The following is a 22,458-nucleotide window of genomic DNA, read 5'->3' on the forward strand; positions in this document are numbered from 1 at the left end:
TAAAATCCTCCCCTCAAATCCGCACAAGTAAACACGCCCCTTAGTATTTTATAGCTCAAATAAAGTGTGTGATATAATTCATAAGTTGAAATTTTAAATTAATTATTTTCCTTGCGTATATATATAAGAATTAAAATGGTCATCGAACTTTATTCAGCGACTCAACCCTAGTGCGCTGCGTGGCGGTGATTCCGTCGCCGGAGTCGATCGCTGGTCGATGCGGACGGGAACAGTTCACCTCTCCAGCGGAGGCGATAACCAGTGAGCTTCCTCTCTCCTCGATCATTTTTCTTTGCTTCAGCATTTTGCTACGCTTTACTTTTATCCATTTTCTCGGGTAGGACACCGAGTGCCCTAGCAGTGGCTTACCGATCTGATAAATGCGTACTGCGCAAGGACTCGAAAATGAATGCTTTCTCTCTGTTTTGTTTAACCCACTTCACGTCGAACTTGATTTTGTACGATAACATGCTGTGAATGTTAAATTTTGCATAAGTGATATGAACAATTGACAGAGCCATCACACTGGAGGTGGCTTTTATTGACAATCGTACACTATTTTGTATGGACCAACTCCGTGTCTATTCTTAACTGGAGTTGACCAAAACTAATTCTTGGTTGCACAAAAGCAGCAGTTTAGCTACCTTCTCTGAAAATTCAGATACTTGATGCTGAAGCCAAACACAAATAGAAATAGTACGATTATTGCAAAGTGGAGAGACACAATGAGTGGTAGATAGCTCTCTTGTACTCCAAGATATTGCTCGAGAAATTCCTTCACTGTCATATCGAAAGAGCCCACGATACGCAATGGATCATCACTGTTTCCTAGCTGTGTAACCATTAGACCATAAATAGTCCATGCAGCAGGATCGGCCCAATAATACCATCTCCACCAAATCGGTATCACCTGAATAGAAAAACACCATTGACACATGTTGGAATAATTTGTAGTGTGAACTTAAGCTGTAGAAATACCAAATACCAGATACCTTTCGAGGAATGAAGAATCCGGAGAAGAGATTCCACATAACAAAGATGAAAAAGGAGAGAAGGGCTGCTATTTCTAGGTTCGGTGTCAGTGCCACTGTCATCATCCCAAAGAGAGAAAAATAGACAAAACTTAAGACCAAGAACAGAATGAACCAGAAGAACTTTGCCACTGTAAATGGAAATCCGATCATTGGATAAACAATGGCTGAGAAAATTAGAGCTTGAATTAGGATATAAGGAATCTCAATGGCCACCTGAAAATTAGAAGTTATTAGGGGTGTGAGACCAATATTCAGTTCTCATTATCCAGTTCAAATGAAAATTTCAACCAAATACAGTTTTTTTATATCAAATCAATTTGGTTCAGTTGTCAAGTTGATTGTGAGACAATACATTTTTTGATTTTATTTCAATTTGGTTCTTTGTAAACCAAACCAAATTTATTTTGATAAGTCATCAAAAAGACAATTTCAATGAAATTACTTTGCATAATCCAATGTTTACAGAATTTACATAAAATCATGATTTAATTTAATATATTATTTTTTAAAATATTTTTTTATCCATATAAATTTTCAAGTTATATTAAAATTAATAAGTGATGTTTGCATGCTATTCAATTCAACCTGAATCAAATAAAATTGATCATTTGGTTCAGTTTCAATACAATTTATATGCTTAGTGAATTTGGTATGTTTTTTTAAATCACTATAAAGGTTAGATTTGAACTAATTCAGTTTGGTTTGGATTGATTGGACAGTGGACTGTGGACACCAGTCATGCATAGATACGAAGGAATGGATTTTCAAATAATTGCAACTTAATTTTCTTGAATTAGGTTCTAATTACATTTATATTTGTATTCAATAGTTCTCCAACTTCAATGTATTTCTTTACATGAGCTGATCAAATTAATAATGAAGTTGGAGGATTAATAACAAGGAAAAGGACTAATGGTACTTTTTACTAATTTTTTTCCACCAAAGAATTTCAGTCATAGTTTGTATGATGATCTTGTGGTGTCAAACATGAATATTTTATGGCTACAGATCTTATTCTTTTCTTGAAACACTTAATTTTAGTGGGATCAGTTGCTCCAACTAAGGTGTATGTGGTTCTGCCACTGATGTCAAAGGCCTCACAGTCGTTTTTATTGTGTCACTTCTTCTAGATTGTTTTTTGCATTACTAGTGTTATTGAAGTTTCAGGTAGATCAATTTCCTGAACCCTTGTATATATAAAAGAGGTTATTGGAAAAAAAATAGATTGCAGAAAAATAGCTATTACAAAATAAGATTTTCTAGGAAATTTTACTCTTTTTGGTAGTTAAACCATTATTGTTTGTTTGTTCATCCACCGGCATCTATGATTATATTAATTAGCAGTTGTACCTGAGCTATGGCATATGGCATAGAAGAATACATCCCAGCTGCTCTTTCACGGTAAAATACAATCCTTTCCCTTTCCACAATAGGCTGTACTACGCTAGCATTTGCAAACCCAAGAAACAGCGCTGAACCATACATTGCTCCTAGAATGTTGAGAATATCTTGTTGTGTCCCTCTGCTTTTTAATTACAAATTATTAGTCAAAAGTAATTAAAATAAATAAGTTGAGTCTTTGTTTCTTACCTTTTAGAACCAATTCCAAAGAAGACTAAGCCAAATAGAAGTGATATTGAGACTGTAATGATGAAACGAACTACATTATGCTCTGGATTCTTCCAGTAAGATCTATGCTGTTTCCACAGGCAGGATATACACTGAGATGCAAAACTTTGTGTATATTTGGATATGAAGTGAATGTCTTCTGTGTTAGTTTGTCTTTCACTAAACTCATCAACCAGTTTAATATTGTCTCTGAGGGATGCAAGCAGCATGTTATCAAAATTGATGCATGATGCTTGTTAATACATGTATCAGGTTGGATATAAATAAACTTACTTGTAAAATGATGAGTTGCGATAGATGGTTCCAAAATCTATGCCAAGCTTATACTCCATAGCGGGAGAAGTGACATCTAACATCCATGTGGCAGGATTTTGACCATCTATGATCATTGGTACTCCTGGAATAGCCTGAAAAGAAAATTCAGTTTGTGGTTAAACATCGTTCTTTGTCCTGGTAAACTGATTGTGTGATGACTTTTTTCTTACTTCAAAGTATTGCCTGATATTCCTGGATAAAATGCCCAAAGGTCCACTGTAAATAAGCTGTCCGCCTTTTTTCATTAGAAGTAACTGAAAATTAAAAAAAAAATCAACAATCTACTTATTTTGGGTATAAACACTCTCAAACAAAGCTGCGCATTGAATTTTTATATAGTATTGTAAATATCTGTTCCAACATCTACATACTTTCTGGTCTCTATGCTGCTATGAAACATATGCATTAGATTCTTTCTAGTCTGTGTTTCCTTGTTGGACAAGAGTTGTCACATACTTTTGGAACATATCTCATCCTTCAAACTTTTTATCATGTGCCATCAACGTTTTGTTGATGTTCATAATTACATCTTTTACTTTTATGCTTCTTTTGGCATTCATGTGAACATGATGCTTACTACCACACCTGTGTTTGTACTCCATGTCCAATATATCAGCTAGCACAAGAAGCCTCTCATCTCTGACTACAGTTAATGGGTTATATATCAAGTGATGTGTCTTGGTTTTAATAAAATAAGTCTTTTTCAGAAAGAAGGGAGAATTACTTTTCATGTATATATACTAAAGTGTTCAAATAGTCTATTGATTCCCTTATTGCATGTGTGCGTCCCTAACTGATAGCATGAAAAGAAAGATGGTCTGGTTAGGGAAGATGTGGAAGGCAGTTATGTGCTTGTTCCTTATTTGGGACCAGTTTCTTTTTATCCTTTTTTGGTCTTGGTAGTTGGCGCTATATTGGCTAAACTTATCAACATTAATCTATTGGGTATGCTACAGTCATGAGATTCCAACAGCCACAGTCTTATGCTTTATCTGATCTTGCTTTGTTTTATAATTTTACCTTTCTTTAATACTAATTGACTAAACCGACCAGCATTACTAAATACCTCATCAAAAGCTTCAAATATCTCAATGCTTGGCTGATGGATTGTGCAGACAATTGTACGCCCAGTGTCTGCTGCCTTTCTAACTGTTCTCATCACAATTGCTGCAGCTCGTGCATCTAAACCTGTTGTAGGTTCATCCATGAATATGATAGAAGGACTTGAAACTAACTCCACTGCAATTGTTAGACGTTTGCGCTCTTCTGCTGCAAGACCATTTAATCCTGGTAAACCTACCATTGCATTCTTCAGTTTCTTTAGCTCAACCAGTTCCATAACTTCATCTACGAATATCTGAAGCAGAGAAAAAAGTACACAAAGAGTTGATGTACTTGAGAAAACATAAGGTATGACCCTATGCACTGAATTATTGTGTCAGTGTAAGCATTCATGAAAAAAGGATTGGTCATTTTGCTTGTTATTGTTTGTTTGCTGGGACCATGATTCTGGGATAACTTACACTTCTTGAATATTTGTCTATCTCTGATGGAAGGCGTAGTTGTGCTGAGTACCATAAGGATTCTAAAACTGTTAGACAAGGAGATTGAGTATCTGATTGTTCACAATATCCTGAAATCCTGGTAAATGTCTCCTGCTTTTTTGGATATCCTGATATTTTGATGCTTCCTTCAACGTGTCCTACTGTTTTTCTTCCTGCCAAAACATCTAGTAAGGTAGTCTTTCCTGCACCTGTGACTCCCATTAGTGCAGTTAGAACTCCGGGCCTGATGACTCCAGAGACTTGCCGTAGCAACTGAAGTCTTTCTTGCTTCACTCCAACTTTCTTCAATTGCTAGAAATGAGTTAGAGAGAGGAGCTTAGTCATGTAACATACGAGGAACAAACCAATCAGTATTTTGTCTGAAATGATATGACTTTAGTCGTTTACCTTAGGCTTGTCTACATAATAACTAATATTTTTGAATGCTATTGTCAGAGGCTGAAATGGTAGAGACATCCTACTTTGGGATGCCACTTGAGCTGTAAATGCTTGGGCATCTGCATTGACCTTCATGAAATCTGTAGGCATCATATGTATGTTGGATCTATTTCTCAATGGAGCTGCACTTGTTGAAAAAATATATTAAAAAATATGGATTGCGGAATCATTCCCACACTCATGAGAGTAAAGATGGATGCTATAAATCAATAATTCTATCTTCTAGAAATGATCTATGATTTAAAGAATTTTTAACAAAAGAAGCAATTTGAACTTTGTAGTAGTTTTTGCATGTTCATCATGGCAATGTGAAATCAATTTTCAGCAGCAGTTCTGCAGTGAACTATCATCATCATCAATCCGAGTTTGTCTCTCTCCTAATTATTTGAGATTTGCTACATGAAAGGTTATATCAGTAATACTGTTAGTAAATTATATTTGAATTTATTTAAGAAAACATCAGTGCTTATGACTTGTTGGCCTCATGTGGCTGGACAAAAACCTGAATTATCACCCAAAGAGTTTGACTAGGCTGTAAATGCGCAGGTTATTTGTGAACATGCTTGGTAATGGACTCGATAAGATCTCATTTATTTTTTGTTCAATATAAAATATATTAAACACACAAGCAGAACACAGTAACAATTTATGAATAAATATATTTATTAATTTGTTTATCTTATTTTTATATTTATTCAAATACATAAAACAATATAATAATTTACAGGTTTTTATATTTTTAGAGTATCCATAATATATCAAAAATGAGAAAATAATATGTTTCATTTTTAGATCACTGTTTTAACTAAATCTCTCTAGTTGAGCTCAATAAGAAGCTCGAGCTTGATGAGATCTTTAAGAAGCAAGCTTGAGTAAGCATGGAAGTAATCTACATAGCTCGGCTCCTTTACACCACTAGGTTTGGACAGTTTTTGTCTTTGAAATAAAACCAGAATTAGTCAAGTTTTGATTGAAATTAAGAAATATGCATATATTTATAAAAAAATCAAGCCATCAATAAAATCCAATTCTTTTGAACTGAAGAACTTGTATATAGTATATACTTTAAAGTTAGCAAATTATTATCGCATTGTGCTTGCTATATGATATTCAAATCTTGTACATGGATGTAACAAATTTTTGATACCTTTGGAAGCCCAATTCATCATTGGACCAAAGGTTGTCTCATTGCCAATTGGAAGTATATGCTAGCTGTTGAAGTTAATTATTGACCGAATTTTGTAATTGTTTGTACTTTGTTGGGGGTACATTTCTAACTCAAAAGTTAGCAAGGCAAATATGTCTAATATTGGATGGATACACATCCACATACTGTTTTGTTTTTCTGTTGAACTTTTAAATGTTCTAGATCCTGTTGACAGGTTGAATTTTCAATCTGAAGCTTTTGATCTGAGTAGTTCATCATGATTGATACTATGTGCTCGGTTAACTCTAGATAAATATATGCATATGTACGCTTGAAGATGGAGATCTGGGAATTTATACCTCTCAGATACTCAAGTGCCACAATGCTGAGAATATTGAAAACCAGAGAAAATGCAAGCAGTATTGCTACAGAGAGCCAGTACCAGTGCCACTCTGTTAACATCCCTCTTAATGTCAGGATGGTCTTGCCAACTGTATCCTCGCCACTTCCTCCATTGTCAACTTTCTGTTAGGATAGTTGTAGAGAGTGAGTTATCCCATTGAATAAGGGAACATTACTAGCATAAAAATTTAAGCATTGTCAGTAAGTAAATTATTTTCTTCTGAAATTACTAATGTAGGTATGGATAATTATTCATTATTCTTGGCACTTTCTGTATGATTATCTGAATTTACACTTTTTGGTGAAAGTGTGAATTGCTTTGCTCATTTTGTCATCGGAAGGCTATGAATGTGGAGTCATAAGTGCTCCTTCATAAACCCGTTCAGCGAATCCCTTGCGACATTTACTGTAGTTACAAGTTTCAAGCAGTGAGTTTGCTATTTATATTGCATTAAAAGCTTACCACATTCCATCTTTGATCAAGAAATTCATTGATTGCTATGGCGTTCAGACTATATGTCAAAGGAGATAACCAACAGCCCCAGATCAACCATGATGGGATCGCATCTGTTTTGAACATATTATACAAATATTTAATGATTAGGGAAAAAAATAAGGCAGAATAGGACCAAATTAAATCTTGTAATAGGAAAAGTGTGAAACCATAAGTAAATTACCTTTGGATATGACAAAACCTCCAAAAATGTAGACAGCCACCAAAGTGGCTGTCCCTAGTATGTTAGCCATCAGTTGTGTTCTTGCAACAATAGCTATAAAGCGAAAAAGTGATGTTGACATCTGATGCACACAAAAGAATGCCAAGAACTGTTGCAAGAATCTGAAATGGAACAAATATATGATTCTTTTAAAATTCATTGCAATTGCTATGCCCACCATATCAGAAATAAGGAACAAGGTATATGTGTGGGCCTACCTAATTGCTGATGGTGCAAAGCCAATCACATAGTATGTTAGACTTGTCCATAGACCTGCTTCAACAAATGAGGATAGGAGGCTTAGGACTATAATAGGTGAAAGGAAAGCCCATCCTGGCAGAAATAGCACTTCCCTCTGCTTGTAATAGATTGGAAGTCTTCTCATAATAATTTGCAACTCTGTCATACCATTGAATTTTACCATCACTACTCCACCAAATATTGCTCCCAGATAATGGTAACTATCAGTTACCGTCTGATGTTTCATTGTGGTTTGGAGGAAAATTGTCATAGTAACAAATGCTAGTATTATAATTTGTATGGCTTTGAATATGTGAACCAGAGAGTTCCTCTTCATTAATAGCTTTTCCCTTGAGAAGCTGGCCTTGAATATCTCCCACTTTGGGACGATATACATCTCATTTAGTTTGACAATTTGATCACTCTCCTCGATGCTATATGGCTTTTGTAACTCTTCATGGAGTTGCTGGCCAATTCTGGAAGATCTGAAGCATTCTGAAAATTTTTGTATAGATATGTACTGATATGTCCTTTTGCTACCTGTCCAGTATTGTGATTGATCCCTCTTTGATATTATCTGAATAAGTTCATTCCATCCAAATCATTTCATCTGAGAAAATTTATCAACCTACATTACCACTTCTAGCATTTTTTTGACATTTTTGATTCTTTAGTTTCTGTAGTTGCATATTCAAGCATGCTTAAATCTTTTCTTTTGGTAGTCAGAACTCTTGAAGCTTATTCCCTTCATGCTAAATGTTGGTTGTTCCCAGCAAATATGATGTCCATTTCTAGTATGTTTAAGTAGACCATACAACTATAGACTGTACCACATCAAGTGTAATGCAACTCACAAGACCTTAAGTTGTTCTTGTTAGTTCCATGTGATTTGCTGCAAAGATATTAAATTTCCAGTGGCATTTGTTATATCATAAGACTCATTGGCTTGAAAGTGGGTTCATGGCTAGAAATGAGGTCTTTAGAAGATAAACATCTCTAATGGCCTTTAATCTTGGTAAACGAATTTTTGCAGTGATTCCCTTATTAATCCCAACTGTGCTGGATTCTTTATTGGCAAGTCTGTCAGGATCGGCTTTCAATATATAGTATTAATATGAACATTTTAAAATTTTATCATTTTAATGTCATGAAACAAAAATAATTATTCATATAATAAATATATGAAAATACAATACAATTAAAGCGTTCTATCTTTATATTGCAAGTCACAACTTTATAAGAAGATGAATTATAATAATAAAATAGATATAGAACAATAATAATATAATAATTAATTTTTTAAGAATACACTGAAAAATTAACAAGATCCTGTAGGTTAGTTTTATCAAAGTTACATCTTAGGTTCTTCCAATCTTTGTTCTTATTTATGCTTCTATCAGGATTTCATAATGTTGTAAATTACATTGAATTTGTAGTCAGTGCCTAACATCATCTATTCCAAATTATATAACTATTTCTTTAGTAATAATCCATGTGAATTTAATTAATTGAAGGAGCAATTGGTAGTTAATACCTCTTGCAGGAAATCTGCTGCGTTCTTTCTGTCAGGACATTTGAAGCCCATCCATTCAAAATGTTTAAGAACATGTTCTCTGGGTCCTTGATAAGCAATTTTCCCCTCACATAAAAGGATGATGTCATCAAATAGCTCAAATGTCTCTTGTGCAGGCTGAAGCAAAGATATAACCATGGTGAAATCTGAAGCATGTGTAAGCTGCTGCAGAAACTTGAGAATCTGAAAGGTAGTGGAGCTATCAAGCCCTGTTGAAATGTCATCCATGAAAAAACATTGTGCTAGGCCCACTAGCATTTCACCTGCAGTTTTTTTTTTTCAAAACAAACAAGCGTCTCAGATTCAATGAACTAAGGTCATTTCAAATATTTGAAGATGGTCAAGATAATAAGTGCTATTGTAACAACTGCTTTCTTGAATATCTTATTTCCTCCAAAATTAAATGTTGGAAGGATATATGCTTCAAGAGAGACTTATTATAGGTGATGAAGGCCTCTAATACTTGGACATTTTCTACTTGCTCAGTAGCTTGAGTCGTTACCTTAGATCTTTACAGATAACATGTAAAGAAACAATCGCCTTGAACATTTAGATTCATCCCTTCGTAGGATATTCATACTTGAGTTTAAGTAACATATCCGAAGGTTATACACAAACCAATCTGTAGGTCGAATATCAAACCTTGAGTTGTTCACTTAGTCAAACACAACAGCTCACAATAACAACACGAGTTGTATATCCAAACTATTTGACCTAGCTCAAAAACCTTGGTTGGCGTATGTGGTGTAGTTGAGGTTCAAACATAAAACCATTAGATTTATTGCATGTTCACATGAGAAACACCTGGGTTTTTTTTCTCAGTCATGCAAGGTTTTGGTCATTAGTGGGTGCCAACTCTCATTCTAGCCTGTTTTCCAAAGGTCACATCTTGCATGATTACAGTTTTTCCACTATGCTAGCCAGAGCAGTTGGTATTTTCATACTGTATTGTAATGGACCAGTTATTCATGATCATGTTTTGTATTTTTCAGTCATGAGAGTAACATAAATCTATGCATCAAAGTTGCTCATGTCCTTGACCTTCGCTGCATACAGAAACATGATTAGAGTGTGGAGAATTCCACTCTCAACAACAGCAACAAAAAACTAATTGTTTTCAAAGCTGAAAGTTGCTGCAACAAGGTGCCTCTCCATTCGTACTATTACTTCAATGATGCTTTATCCAGCAATATGATGTACTACTTATATCTTCAATATTCAATTTAATGGCATTTGCCCAGCAGTGCGAGTTAGTTATGTTTATGAGTATGATAAGTTTGAATTGATGCATTATTTTCATGATTCCATGTCGAAGCATGCTTTGTTCTTGTTGAGATGGTAACATACTTCAATAAGAGTTACACAGTAGACTATGAATTACAGCTAATATATTCAATTGGCATAAAACAAACACTATAATTGGTCAATAGCTTAGGGAATGTTGAAATGGTGTTAGAAAATGTAAAAAAGTTTGAAATTTTTGCAAATTGTTATTATTTTTTGGCATGCAAACATACATCACAAAGATCTAAATGCATGCAAAATGCAGAACTGATGTTTCCAAAGGTAAGATGTATACCAATGGTGACCCTTTTCTTTTGTCCTCCAGATATTCCCCGTCTCATCTGATCACCTATTATTATGTTTGCACACTCATGCAAGCCAAGTACCTGAAAGAACATGTCATGAACTCTGAAAGATGTTAGTTATTTTTTACATGGGAAAAACTCTAAGCTTCTTGTGGGAAATGGTTCCTCATGCAAGTCATCTTCGTAGTTGAATATTTTAATTCATTAACTACTATCCTCCTAGAGAATTTTGTTACTGTTCATGAGAAGTAAAAAGGATTTTATCCAGACAAGACCTATTCTCTGTATTTCGTAACTCTTACTCTGATTCAGCATGCTTCTGGCCAAGGTTTTGAAAAGTGTATGTACCGCAGTCCTTATTTTTATGTTAGTTATTTTGATGATAAAGTATAACATCATTTATTGAAAAATGAGTTTGCATGTACTATATATTACATCAATTAATCCACCTAACTAATCATTATCAACAAAATTTGAATGTATCATCCTAACAAATCCAATTATATATATATATATATATATATATATAGTTTATTAATCTATACAATAAATATAACACAAAATGTAATGTCATACAATGTATGCTAATCAACTATCACACTTCCTATGACCAAAAGTTTTACTTGTTGAGTTAAGCAATTCATATAACTTGCATGTATATTTAGTAAAACTGATTTAATTTCATTCATATCAACTGGAACATGACTTGCACTTAAACAAGCTAGGTATTGGTATAACTCTTCTGGCCCTTATGCAGTCAAGTGTCATGCAGTCCCTCACTGCATAAACTTATGCGGCCATATAGCAGTTTGGACTGAGACTTTTCAGATAATACTTATAAACATTTAAAAGGTCCCATTTATTTGGTGTAATTACTAAGAGGAAATAAAGGAATACCTTCAGAATGTAGTCGACTATGAAACTCCCTTCATCTTTCGAAAACACAGTTTCCTGCATAACCCATTGTTGTGTCAATTAAACTTCAGCGCTATTTGAATTTTAATCTGTCAGTAAAGGGTAGAGGAGAACAATCATGATTACCATGGTATTGGTATTTGCCTCTTCTTTGATGCTTGCTTCTGTTTTTATTGCGCTCGCTTCTTTAAGCATCTCTGGAAAAGCACCATCTAATGAGACATCCTGGTATGTGATATTTTATAAGAGTTTGATGACCAAATTAAGGTTTGTTAACAAGAAGCATGTTGCTTCAAACAAGAATGATAAATTATTTTAACCTTGCAATAAATTTCTGCTTTTTATTGACCAAGATTAATTACTTTGATTTATTTTTCTTCAACTATGCAAGGTAATCTGTTTCTAGCCACTTTTAGTCATTGTAGGAAAATTGGTTGATGAACTTTCCAATGGTGCAAACAGGTGAATACCTAATTAATAATTGGCAACAACAAACATATGGCATCTAGAAAGTGATTACTCCTTAAATCAACTTCTCAATATGGAACATTAAGTTGACTAAAGGCTGTGTTAATTTATATGAGATGTGCATTATACAATTATATGTTTTTGTTATCGTTATCTATATTAGAATTTTCTTTACTTAAGTCATCATTTAGGAACGGACATGAGTTAGTTTAATGGTTGTGTTTTACTCTTTCTGTTGTTCAAAGAGATGCAATAATTAAATGAAGAATAGATCCTTGCCAATTTCATCTCCGGCATTTAATATTTTTCTAGAGAACTCCATGGTCTCCTTCACTGTCATCTCAGCTTGATGGGCGTCGAGTTGGCTAACATATGCACACATCCTTTGTGAGAGGTAGTGGTTCATCTTTTGTCCATTGTATGTGACTTTTCCTGTGACCTAGGAATGGAAAACCAAAATAAATACAAAAATTAAACTCGAAGAAATCAATAGAATCTTTCTAAGTTGATAGTTTATGTTGTCTCGCACAATAGGGTGATAACTAAAATAAATACTTACTTTTAAACTAGGATCTAGTTTTCCAGAAAGTGCTCTCAAAAATGTTGTCTTTCCTGATCCTGGAGATCCTAGCACAAGTGTCATCCTGAAATAGCTATTTTTAGCTTAGATATAAAATTTAGTACATATTATGCAGCCATAGAGATACTGTGAACTTGAATTCGGAGAATCTGTATAAACTGCTTTATTTAAAATATCACACATGGCGTTGACAGCAACCTAATTATGAAAGGCTCTGAATTTTCATCTTCTACTTTGTGCTCATGTACAAGTTTGATGTATATTAACTCACTAAACATCCATTTGGATATTGTTAAACTCAAGATGCCTGACTCATGTCTTCTACAACTGTAGAAAAAATTGCTCCTGATGATGATTCTCATCTACATCACACCTTACAAGAATTATGACCATAGTTCTGCAAGTTTAGTTAGGAGTTTAAATTTTGCCTATTTATCTGTAGCATAAACTTAAGGGCTTTGACCAAGTTTGCCGTAACACAAGTTTGTAACAAATATACTAAAAAAGTTTATAATTGTATTATATGGAGCTATTGATATAATATTAAGACCTCTATTAGAATATTGATATGCTTACATGGCTCCCAGTTTGCATATACTCAACCCCAGCGTTTGGTGAAATTAACGTAGACAATTGTTTGGGGTTACCACTGGTCAGTCATCTGATAGCCAATCATTTCATGCGCCCAGTGTCATGGCATGTAGTATCCCAAGTCAGTATATGCCTCAACTAACCCTTCATTGCTGTCATGTTAGAAAATTCTGTCAGCCACCTTTGGTCAATCTAACCACTACCAATTGTTTGACTAATATTTGGCTCATATGAATCACTATTTTATTCAGAATGAATTCCTATAAGGTTATGTTTGATTACAAATATGTACTTGTAATAGTTGCACTTCCATTCCATTCTCCAACTAATGCCGATTGTGCGACCCTGTAAAACTATATATATTCATGAATGAGCAAAGTGGATCAGTCTAGTCAATCAATTAGTCGGGGTTATTAAATCAGTCGAATTGGTTGAACCATCAAATTGGCAGGGCCGGGTCGCTAGGTTGGTTGTCTAGGTGGGTCGATCATGTTGGGTGTGTTGGTTGGGCTAGCTGTGTCGAAGAGTCATTCATGTTGATCGGGCAGGTCACACTAATTGGTCTAGCAAAGCCAGTCAATCAACTAGATCGAGAAAGCAAACTGCTCAGATTTGTCGAGTCAAACAAGAGATAGACCCATTGGGTCGAATGAGATGGTGGGGTTGGGCAAAACAAGTTGGGTGGGCCTGTCGAGTCGAAGGGGTTGTTCAGATCGTATGCCTCAGGCAGGTCAATCGAACTGACTAGGTCAATTTGACCAGGCAGGCCGAACAAGTCAAGCAAGCTAGTAGACACGATCGGGACAGATGGGTTGGAAGGCCTAGTTGTACGAGTTTTGCCCATCGGATAAATTATTTTCTATAAATGTTTTAATACTGTGAAGGTTAGTTCTGGTTCTGGTTTAATACTCATAATAGTTCTGGAAACCAAACATATAATCTGAAATGAAGCATTGATTTCAATAATTCTAGTACTCTTATCTTATTCCTTTGTCAATTTCATTTTCTAAAAATAATTATTTCTCTCTTATCTAATCTGAGCCAAACGTACCTAAAGGGTCAGGTGGCATATATTCCAACTAAGCTCGTGTATGCATAAATATCAGCATTTTAATATGAGGACTAGAAATATTACAAATTTAACAAAATTTGTTTAGCTAAATATGTTAAAATCTCATAGTTTACCCTAATAGATGAAGCATGATAATTTATTCCGTTCCTTGCCCATAAACAATTATCTTTATATGTGATTTCTCTAGCAATGTTTCAGGCCTTTTTGTTTATAAAATAATAAAACTGCTTCATTATAGAGAAATTTTAAAAATAAAACTAATGGAGCTTGCACAGTTACAAGAAATCTTGAGAAAACATTGCCAGAAAAATTATACTTGTATTCTTGTGCCAAAAAAAAAAGATACGCGTATTGTTTTTTAAATGAAGCCAAGGTAAAGGTCCACCAGGCAAATAAGACTAATGCAGAGATCAGCCAAATGAATAGTTTTGAAGTCACATACACAAACTGATAGCAACAGATCTCAATGGCAGAATTTAAAATTAGTACCTAGATGGCTTTATAATTCCTTTCAATTCACTAAGAACTTTGACATGTCTTCTATTTGTATTGTACACTTTTAGCCGTCCCAGGAGCTCCTGTTAAAACACAGAACAATTATGTGTATAATAATATACACTAGTTAAAATCTTAATAGAATAGAGTTTGGTATACACAAAAAAAAAATCAGGAAATTTAATTTAAATGTAAACACCACTGATCTAGATTCGTATTGATCTAATGCGCATTTATTATGCCAACAGATAATTCTGTTATTTATACTACTGCATGCTTGTTTTCGACCCAAATGCTTCAATGATCTTAATAGCAATTGCCATTGGCGCTCGTCAATATGATATTTTCTCTAGCAAGTATTCCTAATCAAAATATGTTACTTGTTACTTGAGCATATTCTGATTAACAGAAGCTTTCTCCATATCAAACCTCTTCTGCAAATTAACTGATCAGAATTATCTACTTGCTGGCCGTGGAATAAGTTTATATATTGGCTAAGAAAAATAGACCATAATTGTCATAATCGCATTAAAAATGCTCATCTGCTGTCACTATTGACACTAAAGCATCTGCACCAATTTTTTTGTTCACAAACTGTGGCAGATTTTGTGGCGCAACGGTAAGGTTGCTGCCATGTGACCTAGAGGTCACGGGTTCAAAAAGCATCTGCAAAGGCAAGGTAAGGCCAATGGATTTTTTTGTGCACCGGGCTGCCCTTTTATTAGCCGACCCCACTTAGTGGGATAAGGCTTGGTTGTTGTTAAACTGTGGTAGATTTTACGGCCAAAATTTTTATGTGATTTCTATTGTGATAAATGTTTTTTTGTCAAGTTTTTTAGTCTAGTGTGATGGTTTAATCATCTAAAAAGACCGGTTTTCTTTCATTTGATGGTGTGAAATGTAGTTGCCATAACATCTCTATTATTTCAGTGGCTCCCAATGCATATGAGTTTTGTTGTTTGTGCTAGAACAGCTGGCGCATTTATTATATCCGTCAACTCAACAGTGCAGCCTCTACCTCTTCTGCTTGGCCAACCAAAGTGACAAGAATATGACACTTAAGTTGGAGTTAAATCACTTTCTCAAAGCAGTGTTCGTGATGGGGATGTTAAGAACTCTTATAGACAAAAGTAGAAGATTGCTGGACAATTCTTTAGTCGAATCCATCAGTAAACAAATTATTTCATGAAACTTGCCAGGTAAGAACTTTAGATGAATAGTTACATTTCGGTTGGTATGATTGAGATTAAACTAATTAGATGGTCTCTTATGCAGATTCATACAAGTTTATCACTGTTGTGGGACCCAAAAGACCTAATTTTTTCTCAGGTATTGTTTAATTATAGACAGATAATTCCATCGATCATGGGGATTATTGATCTTAAACTGTTTAAGGTGATTATATTTTCCATACCCAATTAATTTAGTTATACTACTGAACTTAATTATGTAATCGAAATGGGTCATCATGGGTTAGTAATACAGATTTATATTCATGAAGATCCAGGAACCTGAACAGTGTTGATGATGGCATTGGGTAGGGTGGGAAGAACTCTCCCGGAAGCATGGACCTCTGTCTCCACTGACAAATCCTCAAACCGCACTTCGATCTTTGGAGCTTTGATTCCCGACCTACAATCAATTAACGAAACAGAACAATGAATCATCAGAACTCAAAAACCGATGATATCTTCCGACTGACAGACACTACCTTGTTCTCCAATCTCGTAAGCTGGATATCAGCTCTTCATGATCTTCACAGGTAATCGAAAAACCTTCTACTTTTTCCATGCAAAGTTTCTTTCTTGTTGCTCTTTGCTTTCTACTCGTAATTCAAACACGCTTGAACAAGAAGTTAATAGTCGCAGTAGCAATGGAGAAACGAGAGGGAGTGCATATTTATAGGGAGAGAAGGAAAGTGCTGATGCACTAAACCATTTAAACATAACTCCTTACATGGTGCAACTGTCCCCAGTAATTATTTGGCATTCTTTATTACCCATAGAGAGCCGGCCTTAACTTGTAGTACGACATGAGACTAATCAAACCTAGCTTGGACGAACTCGATTGGCCTACCTGCACAACCAATGCATAGGGAAAAAGAAATTAGTTAGGCTTCTCGTGCTTTCATCTCTTTTACTTAGTACCTCTTGGATTTTAAAAATAGTTTGGTCTGAGTTTGCTGAAGTATGGGATTTTGTATGCTACCATAACCTTGTGTCTTCTTCGATGATAGTCATGTAGTGTTTCTATGCCAGGCTAATGGGATTTTCCAAGAGCAGCCAGCTGAAAATGGAAGTGTTTTTTTAAAGTGAAATATCTTTTCTAATGTAGAAAAGTATTTGTCTCGTTGAAGGAAACCTTAGCGCAATGGTAAAATTATTATTATATGATCTTATAGTTATGAGGTAGAATCAATCTCTTGTAGTATAGAGTAAAATTGCATATAATAGATCTAATATGATCTTTTTCTTAGGACTTTGTATTAGTAGGAGTAATACATCAGATTGTCCTTTAATTGTCATATTGACGTCACACATCTAGATAGAGGATGTTGAATTAGGAGATATCGAGTTAGATTTTTTTTGGTCTATATATTCAATATTTGTAGATAGATGCATGGCTCCTTGGTCATCCTTCCATGCCTCATGATCGGTTGACAAAAACTCGGTGCAAGCAATTTCGGGTTGCCTTAACATGAGATGTACTGGCAATCCACGAGTTTCGTCCACACTTTACCTAACACCTCTTCTTCCTCCTCCCTCACTGGCATTGTAGTCTTCTCTCCATTTGACATCACCATCAAAATTTTCGTATTTACTGTTTAAAGTTTGAAGCCCTGGTTAAAATAGAAAAACAAACAAATTAGTGAACTCCTAGGTCAAGCCATGGGATCATACTAAGATGCCAAAATATATATATATATATATAGAGAGAGAGAGAGAGAGAGAGAGTGTGTGTGTGTGTGTGTGTGTGTGTGGGGATAGTGTTATGCTGCATGCCTCCCTGTGCGTGCTCGCATGTGCGAATTGAGTGTATTCATATACTTTGCCTATCTTATCCTACATGATTGATGATTCGTTATAGAAGATTTTGGACATCCAGAAGTGTTCTGAATGTCCAAAACAGTAAGAATATTATTTTTTATTTATATATTATATTTTTAATTTATGATTAAGTCATTTAATTTTTTTTTTCCTTTAGAATTTAGGAGTTTAGAGATTGAGTAATAATATTAAGTAAAAAAAAAAAAATAGTTCCACATGGGGTATGTCGATAAGAAGTGTGGGATAACAACTTGACACACTTTGTAAGCAACTAAATTTTTTTTGTTTTAAATTTTTTTTATTTAATATTATAATTCAATCCTTAAATTCTAAAGGAAAATTTTAAATGACTTAACTGTAAATAAAAAAAAAAGACATTATTATTGTTCTAGGCGTTCGAAATACTTCCCAATGCTTGGAATCTTTGTTCGTCCATCACGCTTGTAGGATCAGACGAGTAGGGTATTAGAATTTTGTATGTGTATCAAAATGAAAAAAAAATTAGTTATTCATTCGGTGTGTGGAATAAGATGTATGGGATAACAATCCAGCATACCATATGAGTTTTTAAATTTTTTTCATTTTAAAATTTTTTATTTTTAATATTATAATTCAATAATTAATCTTAAAAAAATCTTAAATAATTTTAATTATAAATAAATAAATAAATATTATTATTATTATTTTATTTCGGGTGCTTGAATTTTTTTGTCATGCATCGCGCGCACACAAACTTGCGCGCAGGATATCAGATATAGAGCACGAAATCTGTGAAATTTGTTGACCTAGCATTACGTCAGATTCAATAATTAATCTCCAGTATTATTTTAAGTTTTTTTAAAATTTTTATTCCTACAGTTCTAGATTGGCCTTTGCTAGATTTCATGTAATCCATGCAACTTCCAAATTGTTTGGAGCATACTTTTCCACCCTCATTTCGCGTCGGCGACCACGCTACATGCATAACCTAACTACCTACTTGACGTACACTTTTAAATAAATAAATAATGTTATTATTATTAATACTAATCCTCTCCAAACTTAAAAAATAATAATTATTATTATTGTTTTTTCACTCTTATCTTCTTCCTCTAGATAAGCCCATATGTTATGATACAGATGGAACATAATAATGATTTTATGAAAACAAATTTTGCCATAGCTGTCCGAGTCAACATGACTCAGACATTAAGTCAAATTTTAGCCAACATGTTTCAAACGTGGCTTTCAAAATTCTTGACTCAGCATTAATTCAACATGGAACATGGAACATGATAATGATTTAAGAAAACAAATTTTGTCATATCTGTCCGAGTCAACATCACTCAGGCATTAAGTCAAATTTAGGCAACTAGTTCCCAACGTGGCTACCAAAATTGTTGACTAGCAGATGACTAAATTTCATTGTTATCTAGTTAACTGCAATCAATTCGTTAGCGTGGATATAGATTCATAGGTGCCATTTTTGAATTTTGACAATGTCTTCCCTAATTTTAATTAGGCAAAGGTTTTGTCTGCTTATGTAGAAGTTAAATTGGAGCAACAATTCCAACATTATTTGTGTTTTTATCAAAAGGGGGAATTCAATTTTATCGAACATCCAAACATCACACGTACTTTGACAAATTTCAAAAGTTAGGTATTTAGCCCTTCAGCCGATTACCTCTGAGAGTGACTAGTTCGGTTACACTGAAGATTTTCACCAACAATCAAGGTAAATCGGAGAAGACATGGGCTTTCTAGTCTATTATTTATTTAAGGGAAAATCTTCATAAATTTATTATAGTCAAGTATCGAATTCTAGATGTCTGATATGTTGTTGATGGATTTAATCATCGCACCATTCCCTCGAGGGCATCTAAGGACAACTTTACTTGTTATTGTAGTTGTGATTCAAGTGCTCCCTGGGCATAATTGAGTGAGTTACAATGGAGCAGAGTTGTTGAAGTTGGCAAGAGATAAATCTCAACGAAGTTGAGGTAATGTTCTCCTCCGTCATGATTAACTGTAGCTTCTCGATTTATCTTTTCACAAATGGTTGTGGGGTCAATCATGTAGCGAATTTCACCTTCATTGAAGTAGATGTGATTCAAGTTGATTAAATATTTTAATTGACTGACCCAAAGTACTTGATGGCCCTAGGGTAATCAAAATTAGAAAACATGGAACATGGACACGACCACAAACTCGAGACCTTTAGGGCCGTATACTTTTGACTAAACTGAAGAGAGTAGTACAAGTGCAATAATGCTCATTCAACACAAATCTAAGCCTTCTAAGGTTGTTAAATATTTTTAGTTAAAAGTATTTAATGACTATGAACTCAAAATTAAGAAAAATGAGAATGGACAAATTCAAAGGAACACTAAGAGTACAATGATATCCATTTGACATGAATTCGAAACCTCTAGGGTCGTCAAACACTTTAGATATAGGTTAAGAAAAAAATTTGAAAACATAAATATTAAGACACTCAAGAGAATACTAAGAGTGCAACATTTCTTAGTTGGCATAAATTCGATATCTTTAAGATAGTGTTCCTCCAAGTCTTTATGTTTATTTTTTATTTTGAATCTCATAAAATCGTTAAACATGTTTATTTCTCTACTAGTCAAATAGAATCGCATATAATTGATTTCTAATTTAGCAGTACGAAAGTGGGTTTGGACGGAGAAACCTTTTGAGAACCAGGTACACCTTTTGATAAGTTTCAAGAGATTGTACGAGTTAGTTAATTAAAAAGCTTCTGATTGTCGGATAGATGTTGTTATCTGACTTTAAATATACGTCATTACTTTAATTTCATCCCTTAATATAGTTTCCGGAGCAGCACAAATGCAATTATATTACTAACCAATATTTGATTTTATCTGTTAATTAATAAATTATCCGAAATGATTGTGTTTTTTCCAAACTGCTTTAAAAGCTCACCAATTTCCAATTGATTCTTAAACCTTTTGAATTAATTGAAATTTTAATTATTTTAAAAGGATATTTTCGATTAGAATTCAAAAACCGATCCTATATATTGATTTACTTAAAATTTATTTTTCATCAAGAAAGATTTTTGTCACGTAAAAAATCATTATAAAATAATAATATATTTATTCTTTATAGAAATATTCGAATTTGCTCTTCAAATTTTTAGGGAGGTGATAATTCTTCAACTCGATGCCATCTTTCTAATTTTTTTTAGTAATTTAGATTGAAGGATTTATTAATTTTGAAAATGATTGATTTGGTTTCATAATAATTTTTTATTGACCACGAATATAAATTTAAAAAGTGTTCACATTTAAGGCACTAATAGTTGATTTTCATGATCAATCTATTTTTGTAGAGTGGCATGTTTCATCTAGATATTAAAATTGGAGATCTCAACACAGATGATAGCATAATTTGATACACTTAGATAATATATATTTTTATTTTATTTTTTTTATCAAATAAAGCATGTGATGCTCCCGTCTAGAATAGTAGTGTTCTTAAGAATTCATTAATGATCTTACTATTGTACCGTACCCAAGGCACTCATGCCATCATTTGAATCGATAATTGGGTGCAATTGAAATACCCTGTAAAGTTTAATATCAAATACATATATTGACATTATTGAGTTGAAAGTTTACGATATTAACAACTTGATTGTTATTACCAAAATATTTAATAATATTTGTGACATCACACATCCAAATCAATTTAACCTTATTTGAAAAAACATATTTAATCATGACAATACATTAATAAAGATCCCTGTAAATTTTTCCAAGAAAAATATTTTATCAACAAACTAAGCAAAGTATGAATTCTTCACCAATGTACTACTCCATTAATGGTTCGATTACTGGGGCCTAGAATAGCTGCCGTTAATTGAACATGGCAAGAACGTCGTTGCTTTTTCTTCACGACCATTAAGTCAAGGCTCAATTATTGCCCAAATTTAAAACCTAAATTTTAATTAAAAAATGGAAGTCGTGTTGCGTGTGTTTCAAGTAGGTAGGAAATTTCATAGAAATTAAATCCTATGTCCATCCACACTGTAAAACGCCACCTTCGCAACCAAATTATAATAATTGACTAATTTCCCTATGCTGTACAAAATTATAGTAATCGAAAAGATAGATGGGACCATAATTTGATCAATGGAATCTATGTGTAGAGTCCAATTGCCCCCGAGGCATAGCTGAGTTAGTTACAACGCAGCAGAGTTGCAGAAGAGGACAAAGGTTCAAATCCTGACGAAGTCAAGCAATACCCTCCTGTGTCACGACCAACTGTAGTTTCTTGATTTACCTCCTCACAGATGGTCGTGGAGTTAAATTTCTTGATTTACCTCTTCACAGATGATCGTAAAGTCGACCGTGTGGAGCCGTTAAGGTGGCGGATTCCACCTTTTTACAGAAGAGTCCAATAATTCAGCTCCTGGGGCATAGTTGAGTTAGTTACGACGTAGTAGAATTGCAGAAGAGAGCAAGAATTCGAATCCTAACGAAGACAGGCAATACTCTCCTGCATCGTGATCAATTACAGTTTCCCGATTTACCTCCTCACAAATGATCGTGGAATCGATCGTGTGAGCCCGCTAAGGTGACGAATTACATCTTTTTGTAGAAGAGTCCAATAATTCAAGTAGATAGAGCCA

The 22,458-nt window shown here is 34.1% G+C and overlaps 1 protein-coding gene and 1 long non-coding RNA gene across 3 annotated transcripts; one reads left to right on the forward strand and one right to left on the reverse strand.

Annotated features, from left to right (window-relative positions):
- Positions 1–447: 447 nt before the first annotated feature.
- On the reverse strand, positions 448–16,560 carry LOC141820853 (ABC transporter G family member 45-like). Its single transcript, XM_074708212.1, has 22 exons — positions 16,481–16,560; positions 16,281–16,401; positions 14,764–14,852; positions 12,591–12,675; positions 12,311–12,470; positions 11,690–11,760; positions 11,546–11,599; positions 10,639–10,729; positions 9,021–9,322; positions 7,465–8,063; positions 7,208–7,368; positions 6,994–7,097; positions 6,488–6,653; positions 4,931–5,103; positions 4,502–4,834; positions 4,045–4,335; positions 3,149–3,232; positions 2,937–3,070; positions 2,625–2,852; positions 2,385–2,556; positions 993–1,247; positions 448–910 (listed from the first exon to the last, which is right to left on the reverse strand). The coding sequence occupies exons 1-22, from the start codon at positions 16,558–16,560 to the stop codon at positions 641–643; spliced, it is 4,023 nt and encodes a 1,340-aa protein (XP_074564313.1). The 3' UTR covers positions 448–640.
- LOC141820854 (uncharacterized) lies at positions 15,753–17,102 on the forward strand. Of its 2 annotated transcripts, XR_012601177.1 has the most exons (4): positions 15,753–15,968; positions 16,045–16,164; positions 16,271–16,531; positions 17,028–17,102. It is a non-coding gene; the product is annotated as an uncharacterized LOC141820854 (long non-coding RNA). The 2 variants fall into 2 exon arrangements; XR_012601176.1 differs by lacking the exon at positions 17,028–17,102 and having other exon boundaries at positions 16,271–16,652.
- Positions 17,103–22,458: the final 5,356 nt, after the last annotated feature.

The sequence above is a fragment of the Curcuma longa genome, unplaced genomic scaffold (genome assembly GCF_044706935.1).
Source record: "Curcuma longa cultivar G26 ecotype Majalengka, Jawa Barat unplaced genomic scaffold, ITB_CL_G26_1.1 utg8573_np1212_1322966_RagTag, whole genome shotgun sequence".
Taxonomy (NCBI): domain Eukaryota; kingdom Viridiplantae; phylum Streptophyta; class Magnoliopsida; order Zingiberales; family Zingiberaceae; genus Curcuma; species Curcuma longa.